We start from the raw sequence: 18,060 nt of genomic DNA, 5'->3' as shown, positions 1-18,060 counted from the left end.
GTGAGTTTGCTCTTAGTCTGCCTTAAAGTCTTACTCCACTGTTAAAAACCATGTCACAACAAGAGAACTATCTTTTCCTGTTTTTTTACTGCCATCATTAATAATGAGCTAAAGTCCTTCATAAATAGTTAAACTTTCACAAGACCCCTCAGAAGTAAAAAACTCAAACTTATGATAAGGTATAAATTTTAAGGAGCACTGTTTCCATTAATATGGGTGCCAAGTTTAGACAGCAGATCAAGACTAATCAGTCAATAGCTACACTTCTAAACAAAATCATCTGCCATGGCAATAAAAACATGAACAGCTTTCAATTAAAATTCAAATGTACTAATTCAGAATTAAAGAGTTTGCAAATGCATGCTTGTTTGTAGTTTTCTACTTTCTTACACATAGAAGATTTGAGGAAAAGGAAACTTAAACCAAGTTTATACAGTATTGAAATCTGTAATAAATTAGAAGCATCTTTTTATACAAAATTAAAAGATCTTGGCTGCCTAAGTTTAAAATCTAACTGAGGACAAATTTAGGCATCATCCATTTGACCAAACAGTTTTAGAGAGAATAATTTTCCAGTGCAATCAAACCGAACAACATTAAGAATCAAAGAACATGACTATCTTTTCAGCACTTGGGAAAGGAGTGCTGAGTCACAGACTTCTTTGCTACCCCCTCAGAATTAATCTCTTTCTCACATCCTTCCAGCAGGCCCCTCACTGATGTAAAAAATCTTCATAGTAGGGACTAACTTTACAATTTAGCTGGAGACTCTTTTACTTTCTTCCCATTTCTTGGCTGTTCCCAGTTGTCCCAATTATCCATCTTAAATCCTAGTTCTCTTCAGAAATCATGCTCTCTCAATTCCTTATTCTCAGTCTTCATGCAGAGAAATAAACACAGCCCTTTTCACTGTTCTTATATAGAGCAAAAATGAAAGAAAATAAATTTCTGCTCTAAAAACCAAAAAGCTACAATGGCTTAAAGTCTGAATAGAGCATCTAGGTATTAATGTGTATTCATTTATAATATCTGGGACATGCATGAAGCAGTAATAATATTTAGATCCCAATATTTTAAAATTACCTAACTTCAAAACTTATCTACTCTTCCTGATTAAGACTTTCCCTGATAGAAGATACTAATCACAGAGTACACATAAAAGAAAAACTCCTAAAAAATGCAAAATCACCTTTGCTTTTTTAGCAGGAAAAGCATCCACTGTGACTGAACAGAGCCCCTTACAACTTAAAGTTTTAATTAAATCAAAAGGTTAGTGATGTCAGTGGGCTACAAGGGACTGCACTATTGAAAAATCAAAATTTAAGTTAAAAAAACCTCCAAATATATTAAGTAGGATTAAAAATGTATGAAAATATTTCAAGCAACATGATGAAATCAATGGGAAGGTAGAAAAGCAACAGTTTAATAGCATGGAAGATAAAAATATTTTACAATGTGAAATATTATTGGCTTTTGAAAAATAAGGATGCATTTCCTTGGAAGTATTTAGATACATTAGCAGCTGTGTATTGCAGCACTTACCCGAAGCAACAACAGTGCTTGCCCATAATGTATTTTCTATGCTTAGGCTTTCATGAACTGCAGGATCACTGTCTTCCTGTTAAAAATAAGAACAGCTAAAAAGTGAATCACCATCACAAGAAGTTAAGAACCATATCAAACCATCTGAATAACTGACACAGGATGTTTGCATCTTTGTATGAATTACTGTATAATAGCATTCATTGCACATACACAGATACAAATAACTTTCTAAAGAGTGAAATAATGTTTGAAGTTCATATTACTTCTATCCAATCATTGTAGAAGAACTAGTCAAAAGTATTTTAAAAGTAACATATTCTTTTCATCAGATGTATCAAACTGCAGAACAGTATGTTATAGCATGCACTTTAAATGGGTGTTGAACAGTAACTCCCAAATTAACCTTGTTCTGTATTTGAATCATGTATAATTCATACAGTAAGTTATGGTCATCATCATTTTGCATCTGATCAACATCATATAAACTTCAGGGAAAAATATTTCGACTTTTAAAATTACATGCAGGCTTGTATTGTCTTACCACATGCTTATAAAATATATACTCCTTGGGAAAATATTTCCAATAGAAAACTGCTTCCATAATTACTTTAAACATTCCCTTCTTTTCCTCCCCTCTCTCCTCCCATGCAATAATGATCTGCAGATTGTAAACAGACAATCTCTCATAATCAATTTGGTGCATGTACAGATTTGTTACTCATTAGCAGCTGTGAAATGTGCTGTTTACAACTAAAGGAAACTTCAGGGGGTAGTATAATCAAGTGTATTTGATCAAATTACAGACTGTTGCTAAACATTTTGCAAAAAAGGGGAGATGACTTATTTATCAAAGTACACAACAAATTCTACATATTGTCAATAACCAAAACCTACACCCATTTTTCACCTCTATTTTTGAAACAACCACCAAGCACAGGACAAACTGCATATAAATATCTGCTCTAAAAAAGAAAAAAAATCTCCAATTAAACACATAACTTTTTGTGTATAGATTAAGAGATCCCAATACAGCAAGGAAACTATAGTTGTTACTCTCCTAAGTGAGGAAAAATTGTTATTTAAAAGGTGTGGAGAACCATTCTATCAAAAACAGAGGGGAAGAGAGGGAGGATATGGAATTAGCCCTTAGAAGAAAATCACATATTTTTAATCAAGATTTATATTCTGACAATTTTGGGATTAGCTCAGTTGGTTAGGGCAAGGTGCTAATTATGCCAAGGTTATGGCTTCAATCCCCATTATGGGTCACTCACTACTTGATGATCGTTGCAGGTCCCTTACAATTCAGAATATTCTGTGATTCTGTGAAAAATCATTAATATTCTATAAGATTAGCCTTAAATTAGGAAAAAGGAGAATTATTTTTTGATTCTTACCTCAGGAATTAGTACTGCAAGAATTATTTGCTATACTACTAAATCTTAATGCTTAGATTCCTAGTTTTATTTACAATTGTTCCCAAATTATTTGTGTTCTGTGATTATTTTTTGTGTTTATTCCAAACACCAAGTAAAAAGAACTGGAAAATGTTCAAAAAGAGCAATAACAGAGGTCAACATAGCTTCTGTACTAGATATGACTAAATAAACATGATTTTTAATGGGGAATATGACAGGCATCTATGAAACAAGCACCTAAAAAGGGAGGATAAATACTGCTTCTTTTTACCAAAGAAGAAAGAAGACATAAATAAAGTCAATAAAATTAAAAAAATAGGCAATCATTCTTAAATATATACTTAGGCTGTGTAACTTCCTCCAATTTCAATGTTAAAAAGGTTACACAGGTTCAGGAGTGAACTGGGTAAGTTTAGAGAAGGAAAATACATTGCAGGTTACTTATAGAAAACAGCTCAAACTCAGGAAATTTCCCACATCTTGCATTAAGAAACAGATGGCTCTTTTGAGGAGGTACTACTGTGCCTTACTCTAGCTGTATTCTGCTTCCCAGCTCTCTGTTTCTGGCTATTGTCAAGAACAGGATACTAAGCCAGATAAATCCTTTGTTTTGTCTTATTCTTCAGTTAGCAGATTTTAAGACTGAATTGTGAAACTCTTCTATACTACAAGAAGAAATCAAAAGCCCTGCAATGATTGTGGAGAGCTGACAACAGGGTCAGGAAAAAGTCACTTGTTCAATGTCTACCACTGCTACAAGATTTAGTGAAATACCTTCTTTTTAGTCATTCAAAATAGGAAAACATCAAATTAATTCTCTCTCTTTCCACTCATGCTCATCCACAGAATGGTCTGGCCAATCACGTATCTTCTGCTTATTTCATTATAATACTTTCATGTCTTTATACCCTTACCTAACATTTTCAACTTTCTATAGCTCATTCCATTTCCAAAATATCACACCTTCCATGCCCAAACAGATTATGACTTATTCGTATTTTTCTTTTGTTGTAAATTACTCAAAGGAAAAATACATTTAAAGATTATGACTTTAGCAGTTTCACACTATTTTTATTTGTAGTTCTAGAGAGATGGTAGGGATAGATGAAGCAGGGAAGGACAAGAACAGTATTTCCTGAGCGAGACCAGACCTATGTTAAGGAGAAATTTCTGCAAATTTTCTGACACTACCAGAACAATGTATGTTTCACGTTAAATGAAATCCATCACTCACTCCTGTTGCAGAAATCTGACATACAAGGGCTTCTTTGTCCAGCTGACAAAGTTTCCAGTTGAGGTCTTTTGGGTTGAATTTCATTTGGCAGCTGTATGTTTCTTGTCTTTGAGTTCTGAATTAAGTTAATTACCAGAATACTGCAGTTCAGTATTATATTCAAGCTTCATATTCAGGCTCAGTTTTTTAATCTGTGAGCAGCATTGATCATAGAGGTTTAAATTGTCTATAGTTTCTTTTCTGAAATTAGTCTGCAGCTCTTGCATATACAGAGAGAAAGATGATCAGTGAAATAAAAATTGAATACTACACATTCTCAGCCCTTTCATTATTAATTTCATAAAGTCCCTTCATTAATTCATAATACAGCTGATCAAGGATCATGACAAATTTCAAGGAGCCATTTAAAAATTTCAAAGCTATGATTTTGAAGAAATTTTTGTAAATAACAGGAGAGGTCTTTGAGAAGAAATATCTAATCCTTGAATGAACCAGTGTAACACTTCTTTTTGACCTTTTGTATTTTTGTTCCTGCATGACAGGATGCAGTACAAAAACTCCCATCAACTTTTGTAGGAAAGTGGAATACATATTAATTTATTTTAATGACTGAAAGAGAGTCCTTCCCCAACTCAACCCCACAGTTAATTTTTCCAGCTATGTTCCTTTTACTGGGATGTGTTTTGGACAAGGTGAGATTAGGTTCCACACACATTAGCTCCCTAGTCAAGTTGTCTGTATAGTTGTTACTGCTAGCAATAAGAAAGGGCAGTCAAAAGGATTTGCAAATCATAAAGCCATTCTCTTCAGTGGAAACATAAAAGTAAACCAGATTGAACTGAACCCAACGATTGCTTCAAAACAGGCAATTCTTTAACAGCAAACATGAATTTAATAAATAACTTAAGGTTCTCTCTACTAAAATGCAAGGCATATCCAAGAAAATATCTGTATAATTAGCATCAGGCCAGAGATTCTACTCATAAATGAATACAGCTACAGCTACATGATGCTGCAGGTTTTGCATCATGGTAGGTTTTTGTTAAGCATCTAACGAGATGTTATATTGTAAAGAATTATATATATTATACAATATAGTTCTGTACCAAAAAAGATTATTGAAGTAGTTGAACCAAAGTCAATGGCATTTGCTTTCTAAGCTTGCTATTAGAAAATAGCAATTTCTAAAATAATTAAGATATATTTCCAAAGTAAATGAAGAGACTGTGGGGACAGCACAGAGCTGCAATACAGAAGACATAAAACAAAAATATTCTTAAGGGAATAGTGAAAGAAAAACCCAAATTTAAACAAAAAATAGCCAAGGTTAAAAGCAAGAGAGACTTTCCATAATTCTATACAGAAGTAAGCAACAGTTAAATAATACTGGCTATGCCAACACATACTGATGTGATGCTCTAGAATACTCTTTAGGCTCTAACTGGTACAAGTTGGGTTAAGAAGTATGGTTATCTTTTATTGTCTTTTTACAGACTTTCAATATTGATAAAATTGCTCCCTCATTTATCAAGCTTACAGAGAAGCATCAGACAGAAGAAAAACTCTAGTTTATATCCTTATTTTGTACACTACTATTTAAAAATAAGCTCAGTGAAGACCTGGATGATGCCCTCAGAACAAATCTCATAAATTTCCACAAAACACTAATTGAGCTCATCTATTGTTTTTTGAGAGGCTGTCTAGTAAATGTGAAAGGAGGAGAGAAATTAATTTCTGCCATTATTTAAGGGCCAGACATGATCATGCAAGCACACGCACTCACTTTCATGCACTGACTGCATATCCAAAATCTATGGAGAACCATGGAAAAACAAACCAAAATCTATGGATAACAATGGAAAACAACTCCATGTGAAGCTGGCATATACCACTAGAGTATAGCAAACCTTTTATGCCTCCTGACATGGTTATGCAGGTGTTCTGCAAAAGGTGCTCTCAGGTTTTTTGTTGATAGATTTGTAGTTAGACCTTGCTTGCTCATAAAAACACTTGCACTGTGCTCCCAAGTTTCTCATTTGTTTTATGGATGCACACTTTTTGAAATTATCTAAGTTTGTCTTTTACATTGTTAGTACTCTGTCGCCATAATGGGGGAAAAAAGAAAAAAGAAAAATCAATGTGCTATTACCCTGTCAACGTACCCTTGTAAGAATTCTTTGAACATCAATGCTTAAGTAGAAAAAATGTATGCATTAGCATCACTAAGCACACTAATTTATTTTGCTTTAACATAAAATAGAAATTAGATGCAAGAACTGATTTATTGTAAGAAGCAAGGGCTTACAGCAAAAGCAGAAAGATAAATCAGTAAACAAATGTCCTAAAACAACACTTCACAATGCAGAAGGTACACCATTAACAAAACTGAACCTTTGAAAAATCTCTAGCGTGATTCACTCTGAACCAAATTTGAGGGCAATGCCCTCAGATGGTTTACAGAGAAGTTCAGTTTAAACTATCCTTGCTACTGAAGCAAGGATTAAAATAAAAACATATATGCAATCCTGAAACCATAAAATGCACCACAGTTATTTACACATATTGGGATATTTGGATCATATAGCTCTTATGATGCATACAAACAGAATCCACAACACAAATGACTGTGATGATTTCCCAATGTCTCACAACAGAAATGACTGTGATGACTTCCCAATGTCTCAATTATATACATTTTACATTATACATTATCTATTATCTATTAATTATATATTATATATTATATATTATATATTATATATTATATATTATATATTATATATTATATATTATATATTATATATTATATATTATACCAGAGGTGTTAAATATATTCCCAAGAGTTCAATATGTGTGTAGGAAAGTACACACTCAGCCACTGAGAGGAATGAATTTACAGCTGTTAATAGAAGTTTCATTTGGACAATTGGTTAACACAAGGTATAAGTAAACACTGTTGCTTACTGCTTTAGAAGGTGTGAACAAATGACATTTACTTTGTAGGCAGCATGGACTATGTAACTGGTATAAATTGTCTTCGAGAGCCAGCAACTGCAATATCTCATTCATCAGTGTATTTACAATTGTGAACTGGAATTCCAATTAGAAAACAAAATCTATTACCAATTTGAGTCACAGATAAAAAACACTTCTCTTTACCTCCCCAGAAGTTAAGTCTCTCAAATTATTTTAGAAACAAACCATCAAGAGGAATGCATCTATCACCTCTGAGTTTGCCTAAAACAAACAGAACAATCACTGTATCTGCTAACATACTGCTACAAAACTGTAAATCTATTTTAAAAAAAAAATAATTACTACCTATTAGGACACTGTTTTAAAAGGCCAACTTTAGCTTGTTTTTTTTTTAAAAACAACAGCCACAACTTATAGATATTATTGCATTGTTATTTTCATAATCAGTTTTGAATATAATTATCTCTGGAGAAGAGATTCAAAACAAAGTCCCCATAAGTAGCTTGCAGTTTTATTTTTACTTTTTGAGAAAACTGAACTTTGCAAATACAGCAGAAATGCTGTTAAACAAGGCACACTTTTATTGCACATAAGCTAGCAGGTGCATTGTCTCAGGCTACTATTAATATTCAACTTGTCAGTTTTTGACATATATGAACAATACTTTAGATACCTGGAAACAGTATACTGTTCACAACGAATATCACATAAAAAGATCAAAGTGAATTAGTTGATTCAGTTGTCAATCAACAAATATTCAACTCTCCGATTCTGATTTTTTCAGATATTCCTTATGTTTTCTGCCATACATGTTTAACAGGATATTTTTTATACGAAGTATTGCCATGGCAGGAACATAGGAAAAAATACTGCTGTAAAGCCAAGGAAAGATCTGATACAAAGTTGACACTACATGTAGGACTGAGGTATCAAAAAGCGAGGTAGAACATGTATTTACATGGACTTCTTACCCGTGTGAAGGTACCCTCAAAACTGTGGATATCCAGCTGTGGCTTCTGAGCATAAACATAAGCATTGATTGAAAAGAGATCCTGTAAAACAGAATAATGTACTTACTATTACTTAAATATAATCATGTCTTTTGAAGACCTGGTAAAGACTCCAGTTTATGACCCCCACCAACCCCCCCCCAAACTAAGCTCACACAACTTTTACCCAACTAAAAAACACGGCGTTTTTTTCCCAGTACATCTTGCTATAGAGGAAGCAGTTTCAAGCTGATACCCTAAATGTTGTGACAGTTCAAAAATGAAACTGTTTTACATTTATGAGTTAGATATCTTACCTAATTTATTTTCTTTTAATAGCCCCATTTTAATTAATAATAGTGTAATCTTAAAATATTTTCCAGATATTTGTCCTTTTTAAAATAAAGTGGGGGAGGGAGAAGGGTTGGTTTGTTTTCTGGTTGTTTTTTAATTAAAATAGAAAAAAACCAAAACTATTCCAGCAAGGACAAAGCCAACTGAGTACAAAATGAAAAAATGAAATGGATTTGACTTCTTGAATGCTCCAGCACCCAGTGAAAACTCCATGATAAAACTCTATCAGCTTCAGGAAAGCCTGGGTACATAAACAGGACTACTCAAATGTTTAAATTCAGGGATACATCAAAACTAGTCTGAGAAAATTTGGTCTAATATATGTGGTACCACTACTCATGACAGCAAACAATCCACAAATATTCCTACCCTAAAACTAAGAAAAGCAAACTCCTAAGACAATACAGTAGCAGCCTCTATAAATAGACATATAGATGGCAGCATACTATAAACAAAATATATTTATTTATTATATAAATAGATGGCAGTATATTATAAACAAGAGAAAAAAACTGCTAATAAATTTGATGATTGTTAGATCTTAACAGCTGTCCCTAGAGGTCCAAGGTTCACCTTATTATTCTGAAACAATTATTTCATCAAATAATTGTTTTAAAACATCCACCTTCCACAGAAAAAATACTACAGACTAAAACCCTGATATAAAGGAGTTTTTCAATCACAAAAGTAAATTTTTGGTGCTTTTAGGTGGTAAGAACCAGTAGCAGCAAAGGGATTTCAAAAGGAGTTGAGCATTCATGCATGAAGACACAACAGTCCAATTTCTACTCTGGAGAGGAGCAAGATGCTTGATACCAACTCCCAGTTGATGTAAGAACTCCAACCTCTGATCAAACACAAGGTAGTACACCTTCCCACTCTATGCAGCACCTAATTATTTGTGTTATCTCCATTCCTTATTGCTGGATGAATCTTGCAAAAAAAGGCTAATCACCATCTCTGGGACCAAATTACATGGGTACAATACCTTGTTCACGCTAGCTAGAATGTGCTGCCTTCCAAAGCAGAATTAATTTTACAGCCTCTTTCATGGATATATAACCATACCTTGGCTCGAATGCTACTTTTAAAAGTAGACCATTATTTTTTTCCCATAATTTTGAATGTAAGAATGTTTGACAATTTGAACAGTAAAAAAATTAAATAATTGTGCAAATGTCTACCTGTGTTAAGACATTAAAACCCAACATTTTTATATCCTTTTTTATCTCTGATACAATGGCTGGATTGTTATCACTATATTTTTGCTTTTCCCTATAAAAATGAATGTTTTCTTAAAATCTAATGTACATTTATGAAATATGTTTGACTTTAATTTAAAAAATGTGTAGCTCTATAAATAATGAATTGTATTTATATTCTGCAGACAGGAAATATCTCATAGCTTGCAAAAAACACACACTTTATATTTCATATGCTTTTTAAAACATGAATGAAATCTAAACATTGAATCTCACAACTTATCTTTATCTTAAGCCACTAGACATTTATTGAAGACTATCACACGAAGTTCATTCATTGCACCCTTGTTCTTCCAACCTACTTTCAACAGGTTCACAAGAAATAATTCATATGAAACTAATACACATGTGGTGTCCTATATCTTCATCATTCACTTCTCTCCAATCTGTTATCACCTACAATTTAGCTAATCTAAGCTATTATGTGCTTTATTATGCAAAGAAAAATAAAGACTCTCAGTAGTGGGTAACACAGAAGAAAACTAATACCACACACATGCTCATATACACAATAAAAACTGCTGGTGAAATGCGTCGACTTCTCTCTTTTCAAAGAATGCCTTACTGGGAAGCAAAATTAAAATAAAAGAAAGTAGAAATATCTACCTTTTTAACTGAATTAGTACAGTAGTATATTTTCCTTGTTTCTAATCTACTTTTTCTACTGTGATCTTTTCCTTTGTTACATTTCAAATGTAAAAATTTTTGTCTACCTATCTATACTCCTTCGGTATCTTTTTATGTTTTAGTTCCCCTTTTCTATTTCTGATTTAACACCGAAATTTGTGTTTTCTTTTTTTCCTTTTTGAATTTCAACTATGAAACAAACTTACTTATCTTTGTGAAAAACAGAGATCTGCACATTATTGCAGAAATGCTACAAGCTAGAACAGGCATAGTTTTCCACAAGCGCATGGGGGTTTTTTGTAAAATTTAATATGCTCTGGGTGAAATCTAGGGTGGTATCCCATTGCACTTCATTCATGAGTAGCAGAAAGACATAAAAGCATATTACCTGAGCTCAGTAGATTTCTGAAGTACTTTTTTCATTATTAGGGTAAAGAAAAGAGTTAAAGATTCTTATTTGCTGTAGCCAAGTGTTCTGTACTCCAACTGGATACCATTCTCAGGCCAATAAAATAACAGTAGTTTTATAATATGAGATAAAGAAAGAAAAACTTGAAGAATGATACAGCTACAGAAGACAAATTTCCTATGAACGCCATTCAATAACCAGGAAAGGTTACTGTAATACAAAGATATTTTTTCACCAAGTGCTGCTTTTCCAGTATGGAAACTGCATTTCTCCTCTCAATGTCTTGAAAGAAATCATGAAGGTGACTTTAACAAGGAAACATCAAGATTTGTAAGCAACGGTACATGCAAATATAATTTCTGCACCCTAGGCAAGAAAAAGTTACATTGTTAGGTTTTGTCATTGTTTTCCCTTATACAAAAGCAGGGGAAAGGGAAATTACCTAAAGAAATGATTTGATTCTATTATTTTTAGAAAAGGCAAACACTTTTTATTAATTATTTAACTAATGGGGGATTTGTGAAACTCAGCTTCAGTAAACACTTATTTTCATACTAATACATTGAACTGCTGATTCACTGAAGCCAAATAGTTTTACTGATACCTTCAATGGAAACAGTATTTTACATCTAAAATTACATCACTTTTAGGATGTAATATATCAGTTAGTTTCTTACTCAAGACAAAAAAAAAACCACATTTGGGTGGGGATTGTAACAGTTCTAGATTAAAAAACTACATGAAAGGCTTAAATCTCAGGTAACAAAATATTATTCTATAACAGTAGGTGAGTTGTTCTTAAAAATTGATATGCATTTAATTATCTCATACTTAAACGTAATAATTGAGACGACTGCATTTCATTCTTCTACACTGCAAGTCAGAAAATGGCTTTGTGATGGTAGAATAATGAAAATACTCTCTTTTGCATTTCACAATTTAGAAATCACCACAGTTATCAATAACATAGAAAAATCTCCTCTATTAGGTCAAGGGCAACATTTGTTCACCTTACTTAAAGATCATTAAAATACATTCTTAATCATAACATGTAGTTCATTGCAAATAAAATTGCCTTTGGTTCAATAAAACTAATTAAATGTAAATGGTATTGTTTACTGCCGTATGGATCTTCTGATATAAATCAGCATGTCACCATTTATTGAAAATTACAGTGACCTCACTGCTGTTAATAAATATAGCTGATCACACAAGATAGAGAAGAATGCCTTAGAACTTGTGTATTGCCAGAACTGTCCCACCTATAAATATGAAACTGCAAGAAACCTAATCTAGGTGTTACCATATTTGCTGCTCAGACATCATTAAGGGACTTGCTGAAATTTTAATTCTCTGATCACATTAAGTGCTTTAGAAAGACAACAAAATCTGTACTGATCATCTTGGTAGTATCAGCTGCTCTTTAAGAAAAGCTCTGAAGGTCTGCAGGTTTGTTTGCTCTGGATGCCACAGTGGGTAGGATTACAGTGCTGCTCTGGTGACACGGCTGACAGCTCATGCCAACACAAGATACTCTCCTACCTGAAAGGAGGTTGTAGCAAGGTGGGGACTGGACTTTTCTCCCAGGTAACAAGTGACAGGAGCAGAGGAAATGGACCCAAGTTGCTCCAGGGGAGGTTTAGATTAGATCTGAGAAAAAATTTCTTCTTGTAAAGGGTGGTCAGGCATTGGAACAGGTTGTCAAGGGAAGTGGTGTAATCACCATCCCTGGAAGAGTTCAAAAGGCATGTGGATGTGGCACTTGGGTACACAGTTTAGTGGTGAACACAGTGGAGCTGTTCACCGGACTAAACAATCTTAGAGGTCATTTCCAATTTTAATGACTATGTTTTTGCAACTAAAGAAATCAAAATGAGTGACAATTATGGAAAGTTTATTCTATCCAACACAAGAGCTATCTGTTCATAGTCTATTTTATGTTCAACTTCCATAAATTGTATTTTTTCATTATTAAAAATATATTTCAATATGGAAGTATGAACTGTAAGTCTCAGCTTTGAAAGAACATCGCAAACACGTGGAGAAGCCACTGTGGCAGGGTTGTGTGATGAGTCTCTGGAGGCCACTGCAGGCAGAGGCTGGCTGGAATAATGCAATCCATCCGGTAACGCCCTTGAAACGTCAGCCCAAGGGCAGAGAGGGCAGAGCTGCAGGGACTGAACCTCGCTGTCCTGGTTGGCACAGGCTCTGCCCGGGAGAAGCAGCCAGGTGCCGGCTCATGCCACGCCCATAGGGATTTAACCTCGTGAGTTGAGGACTCCTGGGTACCGCCCTGCTGAACTGCCACAGGGATCTGGAAGAACCAGGAGCCGGCGGGCGGCAGGGGCAGCCCAGGCCCCAGGGCACTCAGGGCCAGGTTTGGAGCGGGTGCACTGGAGCCCCGAGCGCCCCACGGCCGCTCCAGGCACGCAGCGGTGCTCGGGCTGCACTGCCAGACAGAGCTGCTGGCTGGGTCGCTGCAGGATCCTCCTGGCATTCTGTACAGGAAAGGAACCCCTCTGTGTAACTATAACAAAATCATTCTGGACAATGCATTTTGACTTCCTGTAGGGCCCACATACAAATATAGCTTATGGCTCCTATTACAAAGCACAAAAACTAAGTTGACGGTTAAATAATATCATAATGCTTTTTTTTGTTAGTTTGATACTCATAGCTTGCTTAGACCGCCATACCAATTTCTGAAATTGCCTATACACAGTTTCTTTACATGATTGACACTCCTGTATATCACTGTAATTTGAGTAAAGGTAAAGGCATCTTTGCAGAAATCTAAGAATTCTCAATGTGCTTTTCCACAGGAATGGAAATTATATTCTGTGATGGGCACTGAGCATCATATTTTGTGACGGATATGAGAATCTTCTAAAAACCATTTACATTGGAATGCATTAGGCTACCAGTCCACCAAAGTAAGTCATAGATAGATGGGGCTTAGGAGCAAAGCAGATACATGACATGAGCACTCCAGACAGTCTAAGTCTTGCTGGGAGCAGCCATTTAAAGTGAGCTCAATGAAGACTCACCAAGTATAAGTGGCTTGTCCAAACACCATAGTAGAAAAATTTGGAAGTATTTTAGTTTAGTTGGCAGGAAGTATTACACCCAGTGTCAGTGCTTCAGTGTCAGCCTTGTCTGCATAACCTGGTAAGCACCAATAACTGAGTGGTGTGAGAAAGGGCAGAGGCACATCAACTGCTTGTGGCTTTCACATGCTGCTGGTGTGAAAGGTGGAAAAAGCCAGGAAAAGTGTGTTAAGTGGAAGCAGCTCATGATTAACCACATTTACAATACAACTCAGGTTATCACCTACACCTCAAGAGGGAGAGTATAAAGATCTTGCAAGAAGCCTAGACCAGTTAATAGGAGATTAATAAATGGAAACAACTAAGGAAGAAATGGTTACTCTACTGTACAGTGACTCCTCTATATTGTTTCCAAGATGCACAAATAATTTCTTGGTGAAATCTTGCCTTCCCTCCCCTTCATATCCAAAAAAAACACCACCTGACAGGAACCATCATGTCTGCAGGAAGATGAGGCTGCCTATCCCACTATTCAAATGCAGACATCCCAACTTCAGTCACTTCTGATTTACCAGTCTAAAAATGTACAATAATTTAGTTCTCCAAATAATACTGAACAGATGAACCATAATTTTGCATTATCTCCATAGACACCTAATGCTTTATTTAGCAAGTCTATTGATAATATTTTTTTAAAATAAGAACCTAATATAAAAATTTCAATACAAAAACATCATGCTCCACTTAACATGAACGCTAGAAAGGTAATTCCATGCTTTCTTCCTAACAAGAAGGGAAAAAGTTTAAATATGGATTTGGATTTTTTTAGGGGAAAAAAAAGAGTTAATGCAAAAGGCTTTTTTTCCTTTTCCAAAGGATAATGCAGAGAAGTCTTTGCATTGTAATTTATTCCAGATTTCATCAGCCTCACTACACCAAATCTTCTATGCTCAGCATATCAAAATTATAACCAACAAATAAAACTCTGAGGCAGTGCTTTGCACAGTATTTGCATCTACATTCACTGCTGCTTCTAAAAAATAAAAAAAAAAAAAAAAAAAAGACAAAAACAACTAAGTTGAGTACAGGAGTAACTGTTAGAAAAGTACTACTAAATTTAAAAAAATAAAGTAAGATAGAAAGTTGACTGTATTTTAGTCAAACACATTGCATGTTTCCCAAATTTAGATATGATTTTCTTTTAATGAGAAAACAAGAGAAGGCCTTGATTAAATGTTAAAAACTACGAAGAACCATTATTACAAATATTAAAGCCAACTGCAGGTTACAGAATATTTCTTAAAGTCTGTTCTGGCACCAGAATTCATGACTTGAAGCCTGACTTGGCATCTCTATCTGGCATGACCAATCTTTGGTTCCAAACTTTGTTCTCAATCCTCTAAAGTGTAATTGCCTTCCTTCTCCTGTCACTTGTGAAGCCAGTAGTCCGAGAATATGAACACAGGAGAAAAATCTCTCCCTTTTGCTAGTATGACTGTGGTAGCAACTCTATTTCTGGAAGTGTAACTGCAGAAGTCCTGCTAAGATCCAGCAGATAATCTAACACTTTTGCTATTGAGATGGAATATGAGCAGTCTTCTTAAGGTGTATTTACCTTTAATAAAACACCTAAAAGATTTAGTGTGAGAACACCAGAAATTCTGTAGAGGTACATTTCCACAAGCTTGCCACTTGAGTATGTCTTCAAAGGAGGTCTCCTAATACCAAGCCAACTCGCTGGTATAACCAAAAGCCTTCCCAGTACAAGGGAAACGATTCAGCTTCTTGTAAGGGAGATATTTATACAATTTTACATTTCCTTTTGTAGGAACACACCTGTGTTCCTTTTCATGATTTTAGATCTACTTGTGAGACAACACACGTGTGCACTCAAAAAATACCCATTCTTAGAGAGTCCTGCTTGCAAGAACTGGCACATTGCACCTAGTCAGACCAGAAAGAGTGGTGAAATCAAAAAGCACTTCACCTTCTAGGAGCAGACTATTGGTTCCCAAGGTCACAAGTAAGTTATTAAAGCAATGGTTCCTGAGACTCAAATAATTTGTACTTGCAGTCTAACACTTGGTTGAAAACACTGTAACTGTGACTTGCCTCTGGAGAGTGTGAATCTCTGTGTGGACAATGAGAACCACTAGGTCGAAAGATAAAAATCCAGGTCTAACTCAGTTTCTTTTATATGCTAAACCAGGAATATTTGCGTCTTATTTATTGTAAAAGCCAAGGTTCCAGTAACAGGTATTTTTCAACACTTACAGTAACCGTAACAATCATTTGGATAACAGATATAAACACACAAAAGATAACTTAAAAGCAACCAGAATGCTTACCCCTAAAGCTGGCAATCTTTGTGTGCAACTGACAGCAACCTTCAGTTTCCAGTCTGTTTCTCCATCCAGCTGGTCAGTTCGAATGAAACACGAACCTTGAAGTTATAAAGAGACATCAAACTATTATTTCAATTTCAAAAATTCAGTTTGGGTTAAAACATGTAAAAGAGTGAAAGCAACACAATTTACAGCCATTTTAAAATAAATGTGCAAGATATAAAAGGATTTGTATTTTGGAGTGTTTGTGTGCTCTCTTCCAGGAAAGCTTTCAATATCACACAATTGCACCATTTTTCCTAACAAAATTAGCAATATGTCTGTTTATGAATGGAGGTAACTTATATTTTACAGATTTCTTCAAAGTTTCTAAACAGGTTTTCAAACATTATCATTGAGAGATACAACTTCAACTGGAATTGAAACAGGTTTAATTTAATTTCTTTGTGCAATTCTGTCACTTGTTCAATTCCAACACTACAGAATACTGCGATTTTTTTCTTCACGCTGGTATGACATCACAAACTTTCATTGCTTATTGTCTCCTGGCTTCTTTGAAAAAAAAAAATTAAATAAGTCCTTAACATGGACGGCATTCAAAACAATGTGGATCTGAATGTATTTCACTTAAAATAAGTATTTTAAATTATCTGCAACTATCAGTGGTCCAAGACTAAAGAAACCTGTCAACACATGCAAAGTACTTAAGATCTGAGGGAAATTCAAGATGCACACTGATATACACTGAAGAGAATCAGTGTGCTGCACAAACAGAAGACCAGGAATGAAGAAACAGAAAATTGAGACCACTGCAGAGCCTACCCTCACCCCCATACCTAGTTTGATGAATATTGACAAGAATTACATACATGTATCTGGAGTATTACATACATTACTAATGTAAGATTCAAAAAGACCACACACAAACACTGCAAATCTATTAAAAATAAAAAATTAACTGCCATTCCATTAAACTTGAAGTCCTTTACAAAGGTGGTAAAATTTTAGCAATTTTAGCAACACTCTTCACAATTGCTACACTAGAGAAGCCTTAAATATTTCTGAAGTAGTAATTACAATTTCCTTTATACTACAGATAAACAAATGTATACACTATTGTTACTGGTGCTAACTGATTTGCTGGGTGTGCAAAGACTAGATTTTACTAGTTATTCATAAATTTTAACAGACAGACATTTATATAAACACACACATATTTCCATCTGTATTTTAACCAATCCAATAAAAACTAATAAAGTAGTTTTACCCCTAGGAGTGATGTGGTAGCAATTAAGTGGAAGGAAACACTGCAAAGGAGTTTGTCTAGATTTGAGTCTTATTAGAGACAAGAAGAGAGTCTGCTAGAATGTGTCAAGGCAGTATGCCAAGAAAGGGTACCAACCAGTGAACATAAATCAAGAGAGAGATTCTTTTATAGGACAAGTGGATCCTGGTGTAAGTAATGTCTAATAGAACCTAATGTTTTATCCATCAAAGCCTGCAAATTACGCAGTTTGACGAGCGGTTGCCTGAAAGGACATGCTTGAGAGGAAAACCACCTGAAATTGTACCTGACTAAAAGGTCGTGTTTTTGCACAACAGACTTCAAAGAATCTTACATGCTTTCATGTAACAGGTCTATTTATATTAAGTGCATTGTAAATAAACAATTGTTTAAATGGTATTATAGACAACTCTCAGAAAACATTATTACAGCTAAATTTCACCCAAAGGTCAGAGATGCAAGCCGCAAAGTTGTGTCTGACGTTCTTGAAAAGCTGGTTTTAAATTCTTAACAGAATTCTGTATGAGTTTCTTTTAAAATAAAATACTATAAAGCAGAAGAGTCAGGAA

At 34.6% G+C, this 18,060-nt stretch overlaps 1 protein-coding gene across 8 annotated transcripts in view; it reads right to left on the bottom strand.

Moving 5' to 3' along the window:
* ATP9B (ATPase phospholipid transporting 9B) overlaps positions 1-18,060 on the bottom strand; it is a 156,222-nt gene that overhangs the window by 75,308 nt on the left and 62,854 nt on the right. For all 8 annotated transcript variants that reach the window (XM_085571539.1, XM_085571538.1, XM_085571540.1 and 5 more), the window contains 3 exons: positions 16,210-16,304; positions 8,145-8,225; positions 1,543-1,618 (listed from right to left, as the gene is read on the bottom strand). In XM_085571539.1, coding sequence (XP_085427665.1) covers positions 1,543-1,618; positions 8,145-8,225; positions 16,210-16,304 — 252 coding nt within the window. The remainder of the gene's footprint in view (positions 1-1,542; positions 1,619-8,144; positions 8,226-16,209; positions 16,305-18,060) is intronic.

Source organism: Lonchura striata, chromosome 2 (genome assembly GCF_050655825.1).
Source record: "Lonchura striata isolate lonStrDom1 chromosome 2, ASM5065582v1, whole genome shotgun sequence".
In the NCBI taxonomy this organism is placed as follows: domain Eukaryota; kingdom Metazoa; phylum Chordata; class Aves; order Passeriformes; family Estrildidae; genus Lonchura; species Lonchura striata.
Note: the sequence above shows the minus strand (reverse complement) of the source record. Positions and strands in the feature narration are given on the sequence as shown.